General features: G+C 34.9%; 1 protein-coding gene across 2 annotated transcripts in view; it reads right to left on the reverse strand.

Moving 5' to 3' along the window:
* FMN2 (formin 2) overlaps positions 1-23,301 on the reverse strand; it is a 164,431-nt gene that overhangs the window by 39,646 nt on the left and 101,484 nt on the right. For both annotated transcript variants that reach the window (XM_065680191.1, XM_065680190.1), the window contains 6 exons: positions 21,449-21,540; positions 21,167-21,296; positions 20,090-20,236; positions 18,202-18,261; positions 17,889-18,009; positions 6,852-6,944 (listed from right to left, as the gene is read on the reverse strand). In XM_065680191.1, the coding sequence (XP_065536263.1) occupies positions 6,852-6,944; positions 17,889-18,009; positions 18,202-18,261; positions 20,090-20,236; positions 21,167-21,296; positions 21,449-21,540 (643 nt within the window). The remainder of the gene's footprint in view (positions 1-6,851; positions 6,945-17,888; positions 18,010-18,201; positions 18,262-20,089; positions 20,237-21,166; positions 21,297-21,448; positions 21,541-23,301) is intronic.

Raw genomic sequence — 23,301 nt, forward strand, 5'->3', positions numbered from 1 at the left:
ATTGTGTTTCAAGATGTGAACTCTCTCCAGTGTTTGCTGTTTACTGTTTTTTTAATTCATCTTAAGCAGTAGTCTGGTAAGAAGATGGGATGTTTTTGCCTCACTCTTCACCAGGAAGTGCTCCAGCCACACTGGCCAAGTCACAGAAGGCAAAGGCAGAGGCTGATAACAAAGAACCACCCACTGTAGGAGAAAATCAGATTTGAGACCAAGGAAGCTGAAGGTGCAGAAATCCATGGGGTCTGATGAGATGCTTCCACAAGTCTTCAGGGAACAGGTGGATGAAGTGTCTCTAAATTAGAGAGGCATGGATTTGACAGATGGACCACTCAGTGAATAAGGAATTGGCTAGATGGTCATCGTCAGAGATTTGTGATCAACAGCTCCACGTCCAAGTGGAGATCAGCGATCAGTGGTGTTCCTCAGACGCCAGTATCAGGACCAGTGCCATTTAACATCTTGGTTGGTGACATGAACAGTAGGGTTGAGAGCACATTTAGCAAGTCTGCTGATGGCACCAAGCTGTGTGGTGCAGTCTACATGCTGGAGGGAATGGATACTACTCAGAGGGACCTGGACAGGCTTGAGAGGTGGGCCAATGGCAACCGCATGAAGTTCAACAAGGCCAAGTACACAGTCCTACACCTGGATCGGGTAATCTCAAGCACAAATACAGGCTGGGCAGAGAATGGATTGAGAGCAGCCCTGAGGAGGACTTGGGGGTATTGGTTGATAAGAAGCTCAACATGACCTGTCACTTTGCACTCGCAGCCCACAAGGCCAGCTGTCTCCTGGGTTTCGTCAAAAGGAGTGTGACCAGCAGGTCAAAGGAGGTGATTTCCCCCCTCTACTCAGCTCTTATGAAACCCTACCTGGAATACTGCATCCAGCTCTGGGGCTCCCAGCTCAACAGGGAGTTGGACCTGTTTGAGCAAATCCAGAGGAGTGCCATGAAGATGATGCAAGGGTTGGAGCACCTTTCCTATAAAGACAGGCTGAGAGAGCTAGGGTTGCTCAGTCTGGAGAATAGAAAGCTTCAGGGAGACCTTACAGCAGCCTTTCAGCACTTAAAGAGGGCATACAAAAAGCTGGAGAGGGACTTTTTACAAGGGCACATAGGGATAAGACAAGGGGTATCAGCCTGAAACTGAAAGAGGGGAGATTTAGATTAGATATTAGGAAGAAATTCTTTACTATGAGAGTTGTGAGGCACTGGAACAGGTTGCCCAGAAAACTTGTGGATGACCCACATGCATTTATTCAGAACATTTTAAGGTGGATGACTTGTATCATGCTATTGTGACACTCGTGCACTGATCTGTCCTCAAGGGGTGCCGAAATACTTTTTTTACTTTATCACTCCTGTGTGGTCTGCAATCATATTAATGCCTGCAAAAACAATTAAATAAAGTCCTGTGCCAAAGGCAAAAGAAGCTGCCAGCCGCAGTCAGAAGGTTTGGCCTTTCACGGACTTCGAACTGAAGTGCAGCTAATTCAGTGAAGCCTGTTTAGTGCTACAAATACAACACAATCTGAATTAGGATTTTTATGTAATAATGCATACCGGTGGAGGTGGTGACATCTGAAGTAGGGACAAGTTTATACAATACTGACATTAAACTATTTATTAGCATTAAGGTGTCATTGTGAGATTAAAAAAATACTTTCAGCACTCAACAAGTTTTAAAATGTCTTTCAATAATCCAGCAAAAAGAATGCTATCATAAAAATGTAAACAATCATGAAATTGTTTCAGTGGGAATTCCAGCATCTTTTGTTCTAGTGACTTTATGTTGCTCACCTTTTATAATCCTCTTTTTTTAATAAAATGAAAAACAAATAAATTAAAAAATCTTAGTAATGAGAATATTTTTGCTGTTATAATAATAATATTTAAAATGTCTCCACATAAGTTTATCAACCAACCCCTTAAAGTTTTGTGCATTTTTTTAAAGAAAATGAAAAACATTTATTCATATATATATATATATATTCCTAATGGTGTTTTAGTCATATTTTCCTCAAATTATTTTTAGCAAAATATGAAGTGGCACTATGCTTTCTCTTATATTAATCATATTATAAAAACAACATTTAAAGAAAATGGAATCTGTAAAATCAATCATTCTAGGTTAGAAAAAGCCAAAATTAAGATTACCCTAGCAGCATTCATTTCGCAATCATCTACAGTATTTCTGGAGCCAGGAACTGAGCCCAGCCATCCAAGATTCAGTCTGATACTTTAGGCTCATTCACAATCCATCATTTGACGATGCACAGCCTTTTGCTGCTTGACCTAAAAGAAAAAGTCACGGCCAACTTTCTGGTTGCAGCTACAACGATAAACACAACACACTTTGTGATTTATACATTCGTTTACTAACAGTTTGGAAACTGGATTCCTGAATGCTCCTCCTGGCAAGAGAGGGAGATGGTTCCACACAGTTCACCCAAAAGGATAAATTTAGCATCTTTATACTGCAAGATCAAGAGAATCTGGGTCTGTATTTTTCTGTCCAGGAGAATGAAACCTGGGGCTGGCATTCACTAACAAAAGCAGAACTGCAGAATTTTGTAAAATAAGACTAGAAAGAACCAAAAGTTGTATGGTTACCTTGTACCCCCAGACATACAATCATATTGCAATTATTCCCAATGTTTTTAAATTAACTAGCTAAACGTCACAAAATTATGTTTTTACTTCTACAAACAATGCATTCTAATGCTTAAATTTCCTACACCATGAAGACATTTCTGAAGTCTAAAACCAATCAGGTTGGTTTGGCCTCTGAATATGATATCAAATTACTGCTCAGATTTGAAGTCTGCGACATTTGCACAATTTATAGAATCTCAGTGGAAAAGATATGATTCCAATATATTGCCTCTTCCCAGTTCACAAACCAGATTTAGTTTTCTGAGGGAGTGATGGCTGCTGCCTCCTATCAGAAGTTTCCTGCCTTATCAGGCTGACAGGATTGCTCATCCTGACTGGAGTCCCAACAGCAAACACCCAAAGACTGCTTTTCACTGAAGAGTTAACTACAGTTAAGACCAAGGGGCTGAGACTCATTTGAGGTTTATGCACACACAACTCTTTCAACATGAGCTGGCTATCCTATCAAATGGGGACAAAGTTAGAGGCTTACTAACTGCTAATGAAATTCCTCTACAAAACGCATGATGATTAGCGCCCTCAGTATTTCCTCACCATCCCATGTGTCAGATATTTCCCCCAGGAAAAGAAATTATTTCTGAAGCTTTCTAAACTAGTGGATGTGATCTTTGATGTCTTTGTGTCCCTATCTACCCACAACCACATGTGGAACAAGGGAGACAAAGCTCCCAAATAGCGCGTTTCTTCACAATTTATCTTATTCAAATTGTGATAACTTGCAGGGAATAACTCAAGGAACAGGAAACTTCAGGGAATAGATACCTTATACCAGAGAGATGCAAATAGTACTTTTTAAATTCCTGCAGTTCAGTCTGAATAACCTTTCTTCGGAAAAGGACTATTATTCAAGTTTCATGCTTATATTTTATATCACTCAAATTTTGGAAACCCTTAAACAAATGGTTAGAAATATGTAACAAACAAAATTATATAATTTTTAAAGCCTTGTATTCTATGAAAATTTTTGTCTAATCTCCTTTTTTGAAGTAGCTCTTTTTTAAAAAAAACCCTGTGGTTATGGAGAATTTCAGGGAAAAAAAAAAGTCTTAATATTTGCGAAAATAAAAGAACCACATTATCTACTTTGTGATTGACGATTTGCATCATATGGACCCGAAAAGAGAATGGAAAACATGGGTGAACAGATATGATTGTGTTGGAGGTTTTGAGGCAAATAAACCCTCAGAAATCAAATGCATAGGATCAAGCATGCTTGCAAATATCTGCTAAGCTAGTGTAGCTAGTTTGAGTCAAGATGAATGATCATTTTAATAATGACCCTGAAGTCCATCAGAAAAAGGACTGGCATTCTTCCAGTAATTTGCATATTTTAATGAATTATTTCACCTACTGGCTAGGCTGGCAAGGCAAATACTAAACAGCCTCAGTCATATATATCAGTAATATTTTCATCTCAAACATTACAGCTGAACGAATTCTTGCCTCTTGCTCTTATCGTTCAAATAAAATTCTCCTTACAAGCTAGTAATATAGAAGCTTTTTTCTGTCTGTGACAAATCAACTAAAAGTGTTAATGTTAAAAAAGGGGTTTTATTTATACATCAATAGTAACAAACAACTCAACTAGTTACAGTAATTTAATTCAAAGTTATACAACTGTGCCAGACAGTAACTATTCTTATAAAGCAGTGCCTTTCTCACCCCTTGCCAAGGATATTTAATTTGACGTCCAAGTTGTCTTGCCTATGGGAAAACCGTTTTCCATTTTAGCTGCTAGCAACAAGTAGAAGTGAATATGCTGTAAATAACTAGCTACTTTTAACTTCTGGGCTCCTTTATGGGCACAAGTTATCTACTCCGAAAAGGCATTGTATAAACATGCCAAATTATTCAACCCTATGAAAAATGCTTTTCATTTGAGTTATAAAGTTAAAACTTTCTGACTTTACAGAAACTGAAACCTGAAAAGATAAAAACTTTAAGCTTGATTTTTCTTTGCTCAAAGCATATGTTATATAAACACAAATCCCCAAAAGGTGCCAAGAATTGTCCCTTTGTTTTTCTAAATGATCATGTGTGCAGTCTAGCTGAAAAGACTCATCGATTATGTCTACATAAACAACAAAAGCCCTTAGAAAAAATATCTAGATCAAAAGCCTGTCAAACACTGAACAGGAAAGAGAAATCCTGCTTTAAACATGGCCTCTTTCAAGTCTGAATTCAATCCCATGAAGTAAAAACAAAGGATTTCATAATGAAAGGTATTTAAAATTACTTTATTTTTGGAACTTAACCAGGGATTCTTTTCTCCTATATATTAACCTTTTGTCTTTCTTACACTGGGAAAGAATTCTGCAAAATGAGCCTTACAGTTTTAAATAAATGTAGAAATTGTTCAGTCACAGTCCACTGTGCTCACAATGCACATTTCCAATTATTTTCAATAAAATGCAACAGTGATATTTTACATGACATTGTGGGTTTCTCCTTTTGTCAGCTACCTGACAATATCCACTGTTAAAAAGGGAACACAGTAAAGTTCTTAATAGCTGAGATGCATTTCTCTTTTTTTTTTCCCTCTTTTTTCCCACTTTTCCTAAAGTACAGGCACATAATCAAGAAAGGAAATCCCATCTTCTTGAAAACCACAACAGATTACTCTATAGTTTACATATAATTATGCTTTGGAAGTTATAGTCAGAATCAGGAAGCAATCTAAAGTGTAGATTCAGATACTTCTAAAAGTATGTTTTCTAAAAGAAGCGACAGACATTTAGCAGATGAAGTCTGATGAAATATAATCCTCATGTATTTCCTGCTGTTATTAAGGTTAATATGCAAGCATATACCATGATTTTCAGTACACCTAGAGATCTCTGATTGATTTGTAATTTATGATTGTCTCCTATCTCTATATATAAATAATAATATAAACCCAACTTAAAACACTTGCTACATGTTTAATCATGCCACTACTGTAACATTTATATGTCATGTACATAATCATAATCTAGTTTTAAATTACATCATACTTACTATTGTTGGTGACAACAACCAGTTTACTAGGTTTGGTTAATAGACATTTGTCTTAGAAAACATCAATTCCTATTTGATGGCTCAAAATGGTTGTTTTGCTCAATTTATTCACAGTAATTGAGAGTCCTGTAGCATGGATCAGTATATACTAGAACATATGTACTTCACTTCCTATAACATTCGGATAGATGGTCATGGGTATTCTAACCAAGAAGAGATTAGTGCATACCTGACTGGCCTCTCAAACATAATGTACATTCAGTTAATAATGATTTTTATACTTGATAGCTTATTATCATAGCTCTAGGCTAACAAACAGCTCCATTAAATCAGCACTAGATATTAAATTTTCACATAACTTACCTGTTCAGGAGACAATAGGTGTGTCTTATTATAAAATGCAATATCAAAGCAGAAGGAGCATCAAAGTGGTCAAGAAAATTAAAATTACTTTGGTGAGCACAGAAAGCCATTGTCACTCTGATGCACTGTATTCTGACTTGTATCAAAAAGTGATAAATGCAACATATACTCCTTCGGAGTAGCATTGCAGGAGATTCTGATATTCCACTAGTCAAAAATTAAAGTTATCCATACCTCCTATAGTCTTACACAAGAAAGGTCTATTAAAGCATTAAAAGCATAGTCTCATTTTTAAAGTGTTTTCCTTCTAGCAATCAGGATGTTAGTTCATCATGGGTATTTCTAAACTATTTTCTCTTGTAGTGTTTTCCACTAATCGCATCCAAATATTTCATATGGATTTGCCTTATATCTGGAAAACCTTTAACTACTTCTGCTATGCTTACTCCATGGGTTTGGCACATAAAAAAGAATCATCTCTTTGGAAAGAAGTTAATGAAACAGATCCAGCTTCAATAATTTTGCAAGGAACAAAGGTTGTAAAATTGTTTTCTAATGGAATGCTGAACTTAGAAGATCATGCACTCAAGCCAATAGCATTTGTCTTTGCTGTCATGCAAAACAAAGTGACTCACCTACACTACAACAGAATCATTCTGCAAATCTTTTAGAACCATGTGGCATCTGATTAAACTAATCCACATCTTTCTATAATGCCAAAATAAACAGTCCCTTTCCCACAATGTATAAACATTGCTCCCATAACTTTCCTTTGAAATGCCATGAAAAGGTTAAGTGACGTTTCATTATTTACCTTGACTAATGAATTGCTCCATGCTGTCTTTGAAAGGCTGGAGGTGCTCTTCTAGTGATAGCTGATAAACTTTTGCTGCTTCTGTCTCACATACTGAAATTGAAGTAACAGATTAGTTTAGGATGACGCATCATAGTATGGATCTGCATACTCAAATAAAAGACACAACTTCATGCATAGCCAGTGAAGCCATTGGAATATGTGCCTCAAATGCACTACTTCAAGTACAAACACTATGATAATATGTTCAGGAATAGTTACATTCCCGGTCAAATATTTTTGACCAAAATATACAGATAACTTACGGCCAGTGTTTAGGTTAGTAGTAACAAAAATTAACAAAAGTATTCAATTGTGTTGAAGGAGAAAGACAAATTTAAGGACCCTAAATGTACAGGAACTAAATTATAAATTGAGATCCCAGGCTGTGTTGGATACACCTAGCCCCAAGTAACAGTAACTGAATCGAACCAAAAGTTCAGATGAAAAACCTGAACCACATAGTAGGAAGGACCTTAATTTAGTGAATAAGGCTAGATGAGGGCATGACACCTGATAAAACTGCAGAGGTAGTGAAGTTCCTTGCATTGTTCAAAAGTAAAACCACAAAATTATTAAAGTGAAAGATTATAAGAGTACAGTTTTCATGGCTTGAGCTCAGTGACAGATCTTGTAGGACAGCTTTGTTCTTACTGCACTAGAGACCAGGAGAGAGAAGCTGGAACCAGAAGCAGACCTGACAGAGATTATTCATTGGTGAGGTAGTACCATTGTGCTTTCACAACTATCCAAGCTAATTTAGTTGGGGGCAAAAAACAGACTTGATGCTACTACTTTAAGAGAATGTTAAGTTCTTGTTTCTGCTATAGAAGAAATATCTCTAGGCTGTGGTAACCTCCCATCATTCAGTGGAAATGAATCCTGCTTGATTCTGCCTCAAAATTTCCACTAAAAGTACACACACACACACACACACACACACACACAAAATAATTCCAAATCTTCCTTGTTTACAGAGTTTCTTTCAGAAAAACAGGATTATTATTACTATTATGTCTTTAAATACAGGTTACTAGTTAGGCATTTAATAAAAGATTTTTAAACAGTAAAAGGTACTACCATAATCATCTCCTTTAAATATAAATTATGAATTGAATTGCATCAATTAAAATATCTACAGATGAGAATTATAGTCTGCTTTTGAAGACTGGAAATAACAGGTATTAGCCTTTCATGTACCACCATTATCTGCTCTAAAAATGTGGTTCTGCAATATTTTAGATCAGTGTCACCTTGTTCTTCATCAAGCACAAATTTATAATCTGTCTCCCATTTACAGCAAGAAACTAATATCCAAAAGGGCATGGTACAGCAATTAAGGATGACATAGTTAAAGACGAAGATCCACAGGTTCATCAATTCTGGCAAATGCTGGTCTGCCAACCCACTACAAATCTGTACCTAGTCATTCAAGCTACAGCAAAAAGAAACTGAAAGTATATTGTGGTAGTCACATCACTGCTTGCTGTTAGCTATGTAAATTGATTCACCTTTACTGTTTGTCTGGCCTGCTATACCTCGGGCAAGTATTTGAAGAATGCAGCTTTAGATATCATAAAGACTGGTTAATAATTTTTTGTCATAGTTGTGAATATATTAATGACAATTAGAGATAACAATTTTAAAAATGCACATCTACTGAAAAGCAAACTGTCTCAAATAATTGGTAACACCACACAAGTGCACTAAAGCCAGGGTGACAGTAATCATTTAAATTTTCTTTTATTATTATTTTTTTAAGCTTAGAGCAAAATAGAAATAAATAACAGAAGATTTTTAGAAGAAAAAGTAGCACGGGTATATTTTATCAAACAGGTAACCCTGTTTTAGAAGCAATATTAAAAAAAAAACAACACCAGAAATTAACAATAAACTAGAAGAAACCCTCACAAATATAGTCACATGGACAAGCCTATAATTTTTAAACAAATGTTCATCAACATATCTGAAATAAGGGAGGGGATTCAAACTAATGAGTTTTACTTTGAGTGTATGATAGAATTTCTATTATTCTTTTCTCTTATTGAGAAATAAGGGGCAGAACCTACAATAGCATTTCATATCACTGAAATTCCATACCTTTCTCTAGAATATGGATTACATTCTTCACAGCAGTACAACATCATACTCTCTTGAATTTATGTCTGCAGCTCACAATGAACTCCTGATCTCTCAGCTGATTTGAGATACGTATAGATCTTAAGAAGATATATACCCACCAAAAATCTTAGCCTACACCCATGCCAATAGCCTGAAACAGTCCCTTTTCAAAGTCTATAAGGAAATGCAGAGATACACTATACTTCATATACAACTTGCTAAGGAAAAGAGAAACATGTAATATTGTCAGAAAGAAATGTCTGTTCTTTAACCAGTCAGATACTGGAGACTCTTCCCTGGTTGATTTGTTTGTGAGGTGGCGGAGCAGGAGCACAGTTAATGAAATTTTTCATTTTCCAATTGTTTGTAGAGTGGGGTTTTTGTTTGTTTTTTGCTTCCCTCCCCCTGTTAAAAGGCTAAGATAAGTGGTGGTCAGAAGAATAACAGTTCAGGTCCATTTTTTACCCTCGTCCTGAATTGCAAATGACATATAAGTAATTTAAAAAACAAAAGAAAACACAGGGAAAATTCCTTTTCTCCTGCTTTACAGAAAGTAGAGTATCATATGTAGCATCCAGCTTTTAAAAACAGGACAAAATCTGTCATTATGATCATATTAATATCAGTACTATGATGCTTAAAACAAACCAGTCCATCAGATGCTTTCTTCATTAGAGAATTACAGGCTTGTAAACTCTTCTTAAGTTTCACAGTTCTCCAGAGCACCAAATTTGGAACTGTGGTCTCCCTGCAGAACCTGTTGAATATGGCACTCATTTACCATGTTCTTTAATTTGTCAGTAGAGCAGAAAACCCTGCTATTTGCATGAGATTGAATGCTTGTGACAGAAGAGTGTTTAATAACTTCTAAGCAAAGTGGAGGTGAAAAATTAAAAAAAAAAACCAAAAAAAAAAACACACCCCCCCCAAAAGAAAACAAACCCAAACTCAAACAACCACAAAAAAAACCAACCCCCAAAACAAACAAAACAAACCTACCCCCAAAAAATGCCAACCAAAACCAAACAGAAACAAACAAAACAAAACCCCAAACAAACAACAAAAAAAAAAAAAACCACAAACCCAAGCCCCAAAACCCAGCTATGTGACAATACTAAGTCTTCCATATTTGATTTTTCTTGTCAGCTTCATTTCTCAAACAAATTTCTCTTCATGAAACAGCCCAACTAAACATCCCAGATATCAAAGGAATAGGTTGGCAAAGGGTTGGCTGTGATGAGTTTGTAAAAGTTTTGTCTGAAACAAAAGCTTGCTTTTTTTTTGATAACAGGCTTAAAGTTTGCCCTGTTATCCCTTTTCTTACAGATTCAGTTATTCTCTCATCTTGGAGGATGTGCACACAGCTGAAAAACTCAGACAAACCTATTGTATTCCTAAGCTTAGTTTACTTTAAGCAGATTTAAAGTTTTCTTATAATAAAAGAACTGAAAGGTATCCAAGGCACCACAAATGAGTTACATAGACAGTCACAAAAGCCAAGTGCTAGGTAGAAGCTTATTTCAACCTAAAATTGCCTGAACGGGACTAATGAAAGAGAAAAACTTGCAGCAAGGTGAAGGTTTCAGTTCCCCATAGTCCTGAATACCCAGTCTTCATACACTGATCAACCTTCGTCAGATCTCATACCCTAAGCAGAAGTTGGAGTGGGCAGATACACTCCTTTTCCAACCCTCTAAATCAATTTTAACATATAAGCAATATCTCAACAATGGAGAAGACAAATAGGTCATCTAATTTAATCTTCTCTCTAATACATGCTGCAGAGGACTGTATATGATTTTCCAGAGAAGCAATGGATTCTTGTGGGAGTACCTTCTAAATTTTGGGAAATTCAAACTGGTATCTTTCTGCCCATATCTCTCAAAGACTCAATTTGGAATCTGATGTAAAAATGCATGTTCAAAACCAGTTTAGAGATTAAAAAAAAATAATAATTATTCCAGCCATATCCAATATCTTAAGAATCTTATTCTCTATTTTTATGTTAAAATACAATTAATTGCCATTTTCCAAGCTACTGTGTTAGCTTTCATATCCTTTTTTTTTTTAGCTTTAAAGTCAATATATTAAAACTGTAAAAGGTTTCACAACAGCCTTCATTAATATTTCACAACAGTTGATTAAGACACATCCATACAGAAAATGAAGAGTTATAAAATGTTATGTTCATTGTACTAACACTTCAAGTAAGCAATTCTGGTAAGTGATCCAAAATGCACTGTCTCGTCAAAAATAGCCACTTTTCTTCTTTGAAAAAGAGAAAAAAAGAATGTTTTCAAGATTCAGAATATCTCTTTACTGCACGTTTTCCACCTACTTCTGTTGGATACTAAATTCTAGCCCTTGGGAGCACATATCTCTTCTGAGCCCAAAAATATGTCTCTGAACAAAATGTGTGAGCAGATGATCAGCTGCTTCCCAGGCTTACTGTATTGTCTTTGGTCAGGATAATAATGGGCAGCACGATTTTTCTTTCAACACCCTTCAAACATAAAACCAAAAACAACAAGCAAAAAAACCCAAACAAACCAACCCACCAAAACACTGGCAATTATCTTGTGCGAGTAATTAAGAGGTCCATTAGGCTGTTTTAATTTACCACTTCTGAAACCACATACTTATCTATAGAAGTCCTATAGAATTTATGTGGATTTTCAAGACTGTTTAAGGTACTTGAGAGCTCAAGCTGCACTGAGATTTGATAGGCTATTTATTTTTAAATCTTTAAGGAATTTTTGAAATTATGTCCTGAATTTTAGAGGTTCTGAGTACTCAGATTCCTGCAGAAGATATGCTTGCCTCCTACTTTCCTGAAAAGTACATAAAATCATAGAATAGTTATGGTTGGAAAGGACCTTAAGATCATCTAGTTCCAGCCCCCCTGCCATGCACAGGGAATAGAATCATAGAATAGTTAGGGTTGGAAAGGACCTTAAGATCATCTAGAGCGTATAACAGCATAACCACTGTTTTCACAACTTCCTCAGTGCTTTCTGGATTCCTCACAAATGCAATCTGTGACTTTAAAAGAAAGCTTAGACTTTACCTAGAAGAAACGATATGGGCCTCATCAAAAACAAGCTCTGATGAACTCAGCCACAAGTACAGAACGAGCTCCTAGTTTTCCTTTATTTATTTTTTTTTTGGAATTGTAAAGACTTACACTAAGGACTGCTGAGTCTTCAAGGGCTTCCATTGACAGCTCCTTGTTTGGAGTTTTAAGGACAATAAAATATGACTCACAGATTGACAGAAAGCCTGGCTTTAGTTTACATCTGGTTTAGGTTTAGGAGTCTGCATGCTGCATGACTGCAGCAATTAACCCTTTCAGTGAGAGCTGAACAAACAACTAGAATTTGTGGATGCACGGCTGTTAATGAATAGGCAAAAGTAAAGAATTAGCTAAAACAATAGCTGTTTCTGTAATCATAAACTGTACAGATAACTGTAGGATTGACCAAACCCATTAATGTTTCTATATTGTTTGGTTAATAATTACCTTGAGAGATCGGACATCTTATTATAAAAGACTGAAGGCGTATCTTCATCAAAATATAGATCTCCGGATCATATAAGAAAAATAAAAGATCTATTTCTTAATTATGAAACCCCTTCACTCCCATTTATATAAAAACTATTAACACAGACTAATAAACACAGGCATTTCAAAGTACCTTAAACCAGAAAGTTTTTGATGAAATAATGAATTCAAACTCTCCAAAAATATATTATTTCCTCTACCTCAGTTCTCTCCCCTCCAGTTCCCTGCCGCCCTCTCTTGAAACAACTTGTAGTACCAACATAGAAACACATTAAAAAAATATTAGCTTTTGGAGAAACCTCTTAGGATGGACTTAATTTCATCAAACTTTAGGTATTTAAAAGATAGATCACCAGACTAGACTCAAGACCTTTCCTTAGCACTCAATTTTAAGACAGGACAATTTTGGGAGAGTAGTCCCTTCCTTTTCTGTCATCTGTAATGAGACCCTAAATGTCTTAGGCTGCTTAACTTTGTTAACTTAAGTTTAAATTAATACCCCTCCTGCTCCTGATCAAGAAGTGGCATGGAAATGTTGCCAAAGGCTTAGCCCCACCATCAGAACTGTGATGGAAACAGAGAGTCCTGTGAATATAAAAATATATGTGGATGTATGAGTGTGAGAGAGGGAATGATGTGCAAATAGAATTGTGCATTTTGGTTTTAGCCTGCAAACACTAATATTACCAATGAAAGAATTTACAGTGGCTTGTTTTGCTAAGTAGTCCATGCACCCCAGAGTTTGCCATAAAGAGGAAAATTCCAACTCAAACTACACACTAACTGCACTTTTAGGGTTGGGCCCTCTTTCTCCGTGTTAGGGACAATAGTTACCAAGGCAAAAGGAAAGATTTGTCAAAAGCTAAACAGTTATACTGTATGAGAAAATAAAAGGTAAGGGGGTCAAAGCATAGCATGCCTACTACTATCCCATCTCAGTCACACATTGACACCACCTCAAATGCAACTCTTAAGAGTTTTTCTGTCGCAAAAGATGGTTCTCCTAACGCTCTGATTTACACAACAGGTGTTAAACCAGAGAGAACATATCAACTCTACAACTAGCAGATCTAAGCTGGCTGGATAAATTTAGGTGACTCTAAGAAGCACAGAAAAATAGGAAATGTGTATTTTTCAAAATTACTGTGGGGCTTTTCTTGGAACATACTTTTTAAAATTCAAAGTGTTCTGCAAATGCTTAACACTTTATAAACATTCTTAGTCACATTTATTCCAAATCAGAGAGACGTGCTGGGCCACACAACCTAGTTGCTTATTGATTGAGGCTTTTCAACTAGTTGCAAAAAGGAAAAGAAAGCATCACGACAAAAATAATATTATCATAACCATTGCTTGTCATATTTGATATCTTTGAAAACTAATTACAACATTATAACATATAAACAAGTACTGATTTCAACTTCATTTTATAACAGTCTGCATTGTATGGTATTCATCTCTTCAACATTCTACTAGTTGGATTTATTTTCTGCCTGACATTGTTTTTAATTCCCTCTTAGCTGAGCTTCACTGAAAGTTTTGCCATAAATGACAAATGATGCATTAGTTTTTGATTTGCAAGAATAAACTTGCTATTGTAAAGCTAAAATGTTAATGTGTAGCCAGAGAACAGCTTCTAAACAGTTTGAACTTGCCATAGTGCTTCATAAATTCTGTAAGTCTCACTGCCATTTTAGTGTCCTAGTTCTTTCCTAAACTAAACATACGTCTTGAAGAACTACATGGGCCACAAATCCAATATTTTCCTAAACCACGGTTGTACCTCCAGAGAGTGTCAGAGCAGAGAGCATTAAAACTTGATTCAATACGTGTTTTCCACATCTTGCTGCCCCACCTTTAGCATTCTGAAGTGTCTAGAAAAATATACTGATAATAATAGATATACAACACAGGGCCTAATCGGTAAGAGTCACGGACTGCTCTTCTGACCCTGGATGCCCAATTTTCTTTACATGGCGAGTTGATTTAAGTCATGTGGCAAGTGCTAAAGTTTCTTCTGTGGAATGACATAGGAACAGAACTCATTGCTTGGCACGACTGCATCAAGGAACATTGCTGACAGCCAGGAGAGATCAAAAGCAGATCAAGTTGCTTAACAAAATAGATGTCACTGAAGTCAAAAAGGCTAAAGAAAGAGTCCTGGAGAGCTGTGAAATCTGGGAGCAACAGATGGAGCCAAACTCACTTGGTTTGTTAGTAAAAGGATCTAACTGTTCTTTGGTCTTCTATCTTGGGAGAGGGTAGAGGGGTAAATCTAGTATATAAACTTTATCCAAGGGGTCTACATTATTAGAAAAAAGAAACAAAACCAAGACTGAACAATTTGTAAGTTCAATATTACATGGCTAGTGGTAGCTTCCACTATAATATTAGCAATATTTCTTCTTTCTTTAATGAAAAAAAAAAAAGTATTGATAAATTCTGTCTTATTAATCTTGGAACAAGCACACAGCACACTTTCTGAAAGTCTTTTGGACTTATACTTTTAAACTGAAATCTTAGAAGAGATTTTATTTTCTAACATGTACAATCTGCAAGGAATGCAGTTCATAAAAAATGGACAAGAGCCCTGAGTCAAAAGGGAAAAAAGCACAGAAATTTGAACACCATGAGTGCTTTTTTTTAAAAAAAGCAATCAGCTTAACAACTCCTTTAATACAAACATAAGCCCAAACTCAGAACTGTGAAAGATCATGACAACGGAATTATTTAACAGAACCATAAAGATTATTTATATCTACATGTCTCTGTATATGGTACTGACATATTTAGATGGAAAAATACAGCATTGCTGGAATGAACTGCTATTGTTATGGTTACAAAACTTGGGGTTTCTTTTATAATAACAACCTTTCCCAATGCTTTTTTTTTTTTCCATAATTATCCATAAAAATTCTTCTAGGAAGAAGTTTATTTTTGAATAATGATCATGGAAAGTTTTTTAAGACAGAAATAAAACATATTCAGAACCTTTTCTTCCTAGGTGAACCAATACCCCCTTTCTCCATTGTACTGAGCATGATCTCACTGTAACTGTTTTGTAGGTTATTTGAAACCAACATGGACAGAATACCCTTATACCAGTGGTATTGCCTGCATCAATGTTATGTACAATTTTCAGTTTTTCCGTGATAAAGAACAAAGCACACCCACCGCACCCCCCACAAATGTTAAAATCCTCTCATGAAGTCTAATTGCTGATAAGAGTAGGTCCAAGGTTACAGTCTGCATCTCAGTATAAAACTGAAATGCATATATAGGCAGCTATTTCTATGGCTTTAAAGTCAGTATTTCCCAGGAATACTCAATACTCATTTAGTTTTACTGACTTCAAAAGGAGAGCATCATATTTAGGATTTTGTTAGAATTTGCTCAGCATCTTATAGCTTCTCAGCCATTTAATGAGGCTCTTGCTAACTCTAGTAACTCATAAGGTTCCAGATGCTCATTAGCATATCTGGTAGTGTACTTAAACTAAAGGCAGAGGAAACCCACTTTAAAGTCATTTATCCATTCAGCTAAAACTACTCTGTTTAAGAAGGACTGTCATGAAACTTGGCTATTCTTTTTCACAGAAAGCATTGCAACAATTAACTTATTGGAATACACAGAATTTTTAGTGAATGATCTTGAAGTCATAACATTTTTTAACACAAAATAGTTTTAGTTTATGGTGACACTTTTCTTTGGAAAACAGAACCAGCACAAGGCATTTTTGCATCACTCAGGGATGATAAGAAGTCATGAATAAGATTACAGACTAGAATTGAAATTGTCACTTCATATCCAGAGGAGGATACAGAAGGCAGCTGATACTGTCCCCCAAAAATTTGTAACTAAGGGAATAGGGAAAGGAAGTGGGTGTCTGCAGTTATTCTTCAGTTTCATTAACTACAGAACAGACTGACAACAGAGACTCCAGCCTAAAGGCTGGATTGGAAGCACAGAAAGAATTCAACTGCAGCCTGATGGCAAAGCGTGTAATTTCAATTTTTACAGAACCCCTGCTTTGATCAATGCACAGTGTGGATTTATTCCATAAAAGATTTATGCCTGTGAAAAATTTCAACATTTTTCTAAAAATGCTTAACCTTTCATCAATATAAAAACATTTTTGTTGAACTTGTAAAGAATATCATCTGTGCACCCATGGATGTTCATAAACAAGTCCCTGAAAAGAAGTCAGACTTAACCATCTTCTCTATGTGCAAGTTTGGACATCAGCCCTCAGATTTTCTGAAAGATGTAAGTATTGAAACAAGTTTTCATACCTGAATTTGAGGATTTTTGCCTCATAGATTTTTTGGGACAGCAAACAAATGGTGCTGCAGTTCACTCCCTAGTATCACAAAAATGACCTCGATACAATCTTTAAAATTTATTTTAAACTTCTGGAGGTAATAATTAAAACATCCTAACAGAAAGCTTGATAATGGCAAGAAGGAACATTTGGTAGCTATGTTTTGTTTTAAGAGAGAAACTTGTGCTCTAGGTGTTCAGAGACTAATGTTTTACCAAACCATTCCTTGGTTTCTAGAAGCATGGCATTCAAAATCAGCTAGGTAACAGAAATATAAAGATATTTTCATTCCTTGATTTGAATCCTTCTCTCCAAGATTTAACATAATGGTACGTAACCGGCCAGTCTAGCAGAGACTTTTAGTGAAAATAGCAAAGATCATGATACTAGTTATCATTTGTACAAACTACACCAGCTTAACTTAATGCTTCATTCCCAGTGTTAAGAAGAAATGCATTGTGATACGTATTCTTTAGTGAAGTCTATCAAGTTGACCTTATTTTAAGCCTGCTGAGTTAATTTAAAAAATATAATTCCACAAGCAGGAGAAAAAATACTTTCTTTGCATGTTACTTTTTAACAAAGACAGGTTGTTTCAACTGTCTTGAACAACATGTCATATATATTATCTGCTAAATGGTATTTGGACATGAATATGGACCTTTTCATCAGGGACATCATCCAGCACTTTAATTTATAGTGAAAGACTGTTTAATTCTGTTTAAAATTTTCTTTCTTTTGTTTTTTAAACAAAATATTTAACCTAACTGCTTTGATGATGCGTATTTTAATAACTTCTTCCACATTATTTACTGAAAAATTATGAATTATTGCTTAAATGGTCATAAAAAAAATAAAGAAATAAAATAGTAACTGAGATCTCAAACATATACAACTATTTTTACGCTGTCATCCAGTTTCTTAAAATTATGCAAATAATAACAGCAAGGATATATTTTTAACATATGTTTAGTACTTAATCTAGTTTCAGTACCTTTCAAATCTTTCTTCATTTTGCGGAGATCTTTTTGAAAGTCTTCAAACTTCATTTGTGAAGCCTGGAAGAGATCTTGTGGGTCTGGAAGAGGAAAAATGCACTGTTCTTTTCCAGCATCCTGACAAAAAAGGGAAAAAAAAAAAACCCAACAGTCACAGTGTTCATTACTTTTTCTATTCTAAAATATATAAGTGGAAACAATAAGTGTGTTTTTTTTTTACATTTTGTCATCTAAGCCATAAGAGGGATGAATTTAGGAAGTTGATTTTTATAACTTAAATTAACTTGAGCAGAATTAATTCCCACTCACCTGATCAAAATTACGTAAATAGTATGAGACAATATAAGATAGAAGACTTCTACTGTTGTCCTGTATAGGAGAGAATAAAGTTTGCTGTTACTGAAACTCACTAAAAGAAAAAAACAAAACCAAACCAAATTCAGAAATGATCATTCAAGTAGGTGAAATGTTTAGTGTCACGTATAGAAAAATACTTTGCTGATTTGATGCCTTCACTAAAAAATAAAAATCAAACAGAAAACCTCCAAACAAGATATGTTACAAGACTCCCGTAAGTCAATCCTTATTTAGAAGTTTATTTGATTTTAAAATGAACCTTTACATTATGAAATGTAAGGAAAAGAGAAATTGTTTCTGAGTTGAGTACGCAACTTCTTTCACAATATTCAGATCTTTTTATTAATCCATAACTACAACCAAAGCAAAGTTAAATTAAAAATGTCATCTTTCTAAATGAAATTTTGGGAATTTTGGGAATCTTCAGGGGAACTTTCTCATGTTACTCTTATGTAATTTCTGTAATGAAATTTCAGCAGAAAATCTTTGATTTAAAGAGGATTTTTGACAGAATTACATTTCAAATAATTTCAAACAATTGTTTTGTAAGGACTTCCCTGACTGATCAGTAGCAAATAAACTGAAGATGTACTTTGTAATTGCAAGGTTAATAATAGGGTCAAAATGTTTCCAGCAAATTACATACTAAAGACCCAAGTCACCAAACCATTTTAGTGTATCTAAATGTTCTACTGAGCAGATTTCCAAAACTGATATCTAGAGTCAACCAAAAGGTTCAGCTAAAATAAGCTCCTCTAAACACATCGTGCTAAGGCTTCATTCACCTCAGAACTTCCTTGGCTTTCCAAAGAAACCAGAAGGCTGGAATTAACTTCCTCCACCCCTTTAAAGGCAAATGGCTGAATTAATCTAAATTCAGGATAAAAAAGTTCACTTACATTATCTAACCCAGCAGCTAAAAGCATGTTTATTTGGTGAGTGATCAAGCAGAGAAACAAACTCTTCTCTTTCTGCCACTTTCAGAATAGCAGACCTTGACAATGACTCACTAGAGAGGTTACAGCAGTAATTCTTGAGACTTCAAATTGGCCGCTACATCTTTCTCGTAACACTGTCCACATTGAGATGAATCTTTCATTATAGCCATAGAGACTTAAAGTTTATTGTTTCCTTGTAAATAAAAGCAGATATTTGAATACAACTCCAATCTGAATAATCAAAACCAAAAAAGTGCTAGTAACACACAAGCTCTAGTTTAGCACTGCGCAAGAAACAGAACAAATTATCATTCTCCTTTATCTAGATGACTGTACCAGACAAATCTTAAATCAACATGTACTTGCTATGATTACTCTTTACTCAGGTGGTTCTGTGGTCTAATGTGAAAAGCACTTTCTCTAATCACAACGTATACAAAGGATGAACTTTGGATTATCCCAAATGTTGAGGATGCCTATTAAATAATTTTTAGGAGTGACTTTCCTCCCTCCCAAATGCAACAGTTTGAATTACCATCCAATCACAGTTAACTTTTCTTTTACAACTCTTTTCACTTCCGTAATAAACATTTTAAGGGTAAAGATAATAGCATTGCTTCTGAATACAGGAAATGTTAGAAATATGCAGAGTATCAAAAGTTAAATACATATTAGATTAGGAACGAAAACATAATTTAACATATTTTTGTTTTCTATAGAATTTTCATATTTCTACAGAAATACACCCAACTCTAGAAGTATGATCAGATAAGGACAATAACAAAAAAGTTCCCACTGACATGCCTTCCTAAATTTCACACCATTTACTCAGACATGGAGACAAAGTAATTTTCTGAGAATTTAACATTCTTGGGCCTGTAGCAAGTCTAAAAGCAACTTACACTGCTCTTGACATCTTTCAATTTTGGCAGGATATCTAGTCCAAAGCCATCAGCCTGTCCTCGCGTCCTGTTTCCACCATTCATGTAATTTCCAAAGGCAAGAACCAAACCAAGGACCTGCATAACTCCTGACCCACTTTTCAATGTCTACAAAACAGAAACAGTTTTTTGTTCAAACTCTAATAATATTTACAATTAACAGTATTACTGACACTGTGTTTAGAAATAATACTTATGCAAAGGCTCAAATAAAGGGAATTAACCTTCTGCAACATGTAGAAGTAAAATAATTTATATCTAAAAATATAATTATATAAATATAAATAAAAATATTTAATTTGTTGTGAATGGAGAATGTTTTCCCTATAATGGATACTTATTAAAGATAATAGGAAATCTAAACAATATTATCAGTGATGATCTGTTGAGAAAAACAAAATAGTAATTCCTTAACTGATTCTGATACCATGAATGCTATATTTAATTTAGGAGAGATTTTTGCAAGAAGTTAATAAAAAAAGCCCACATGGAACAATTAAAACACTTAATCTATCAAACAAAAAAAATATAAGCATCTATTAAATGGTAAAACAATTAAATATTTAAAATAATTTTCAGTTATTAAAATACTGATAAAGCTTGTATTTCAAAGCTATGTATTTGTTTTACATAGGACCACAAAATTCCAGTAATCTAACTAGAGAGAACATTGCTCTCTCTAACTGATTTCAGATATTAGGGATAATATCAAGTTGCACACTTACAAAATCTGGGGAAATACAAGGTGGACTGAACTAACATTCATCTAGGAAAGGAGTGAAACAGCGACTATAAAAATGGAAGATTTTGCTTTATATTGATATAAATATATATTGATGTCAAAAACATGATATTGTTCAGTATCAAGAGCTAATCTTAAAATTCGCTTTGATGTCAAAGTACAATCATTAAATATTCTATTCTTCTATCCTTCAGATTTAATGAGTGCTTAGAGTAAATAAAACAACTACTGAGGTATGAGTGCAACTGAACAAGATTAAATATCAGAAATCTAGCTTTTCACAGAGCACAACCTACCTCGCACAGTTTCTGTAACAATTCAAGTTTGCGATGGATTGAACAAATGCTCTCTGAAAATGTTGATTGGAACAGGATGCAAAACACACGTTCAGAAAAGTTGGGAATTAGTGAGAGTTCATAGAGGAACCTGTAGGGGTGATTCAAGAAAATTGCGTAAGTCACTGCTAGTAGGTACAGCTTTGGTTTTATTCTTCTTTTATAACACCTCTAGATAGTTTACTCTAGGAGGGAAAGTTTTCTGAAGTGAGCAAAACTGTTTTTTCATAAGTATGTTCTTACTGTTCTGGCTTATCCAATGATTTGGCGTTTTCTTTTTCCTTGGATGCCTTGCTATGCTTTTCTATTTTTTCTAATTCATCTGATTGTGCTCTCTGGAATAAAGGAAACAAAGTAATTGAAAAATGTTAATTAAAAACTTAATCAAAAAACATATAAAGATGACCTTAGAACAGATCATGCTCATAGATTTTTCTTTTATTTTAGCATCTGCTTATGGTAAAACAACTTAGTCCACAGAGTGATTTTCATAGAAATACATCTGATGGAAAACATAACGTCTTCCAAATAATATTATTGACTACTAGTAATCTGCAAAAGATTTAGTCATTCAACCATGCACTGAGACAATAATCTTCATTCCCAGTCCCATTTCTTTGGCTATTTATAAAGTCTTTGGATCAAAGAACTCTCTTCCTGAGTTTTATTTCTCTTTCCAAATCTGATGGGTTACATTTGAATGCAATCTGATCTTCAAATATATATTTAAGTAATATCTTTCTTTAAATTAAATAAAAATAGGTTTGCAATTTAAATTTTATTTGGTATTTGGAAAATGCTATAGAACAACAACAACAAAGTTGATCTATAATAGAACTGTCGCGCATACCATAATACATAAGAACTATTGCATACTTAATTTGGCGTACAGTGATTTTCATTTTTATCTTAATAAGCCAAAACAATTACATGTAAAGTGCCTATTTTCTTGGAGAACCCTGTGGCACATTGTGCGGTCTTTTCTCCAGTATTCTAATCAAAAGAAATAGAGCCTCACTTCTTTATGTGCTCCATGCTACAATGAAATTATTTTTTCCAACTGCAGTACGGGAAAACAGAACAGCATGGGAAGGAACAAAAGTGGAATGCAAATTTCTACTTCTGACCCTTCTTTTGACATCCATAGTGGTTTTCAAAATAGAATCAAAACATGAATCTGTGCAAAAATGAAAAAGGAATTGAGTATCTACCTTTATTCCTTTAATAAAACACCACACATATTTTTTAACTTACTCCATTACAGAACTCAAAACAACATTAAATTATACTAGTTAAATTACATTTTAACTACTTAAATAACGGCGAAATAAAAGACTGCATCTGCATTCTTTCTAGCATGCTTTTGAGTGATTAGCAGAAGAGGTATGGAATTATCTCAAATCATACTGACACAGCTCCATCACCAATCTGAAAGCAGAAAGTCAGGTTTGGACAATCCTTCTGAGGTTGCTGAGCATCTTTCCATGTGAAAAGGGAGAAAATACTGACACAAAACAGAAAGATGAAGAGATTAAAGAGCCACTCAGAGCAAAAGCACTTCAGAGTTCCTTTGATTACTTCAAGAAGTCTGGAAATGACTGCAAGGCCATCTGTCTTGAATAGTACACATCCTAATATTTAGCCAGCATTTCTGTGGATGTTCTTCAAGGGTCATCTTCTCTAAAGTAGTCTGATCTTATCTATTAATAGGAAATTTTGCAAACAGCTTTTTTTTTTCCTCCCAGAAGTAAACTTTTTTTTTTGACAGTATGAAATTCTATTAGTGGTATTACACATTTCACAGATTAATAGAACAATTGAGGTTTGAAGGAACCTCTGGAGATGGTCTAGTCAAACACTCTGGCACAAGCAGAGGCAGCTAGAGCAGGTTGCTCTGTGCTAGATCCACTTCAATAAGTCCATGTCTCTTGCACTAGGGAGGCCCAAACTGGACGTAGCACCCTAGATGTGGTCTCACCAGTGCTGAGAAGAGGAGAACAATTACTTCCTTTGACTTGCTCGATTTTTACTTGATCTATTTGTGTATACATACCTGTCTTTCTCAGTCAACAAGGGCTAGGTTGACACAAACTAGT

The sequence above is a fragment of the Lathamus discolor genome, chromosome 5 (genome assembly GCF_037157495.1).
Source record: "Lathamus discolor isolate bLatDis1 chromosome 5, bLatDis1.hap1, whole genome shotgun sequence".
NCBI lineage: Eukaryota > Metazoa > Chordata > Aves > Psittaciformes > Psittacidae > Lathamus > Lathamus discolor.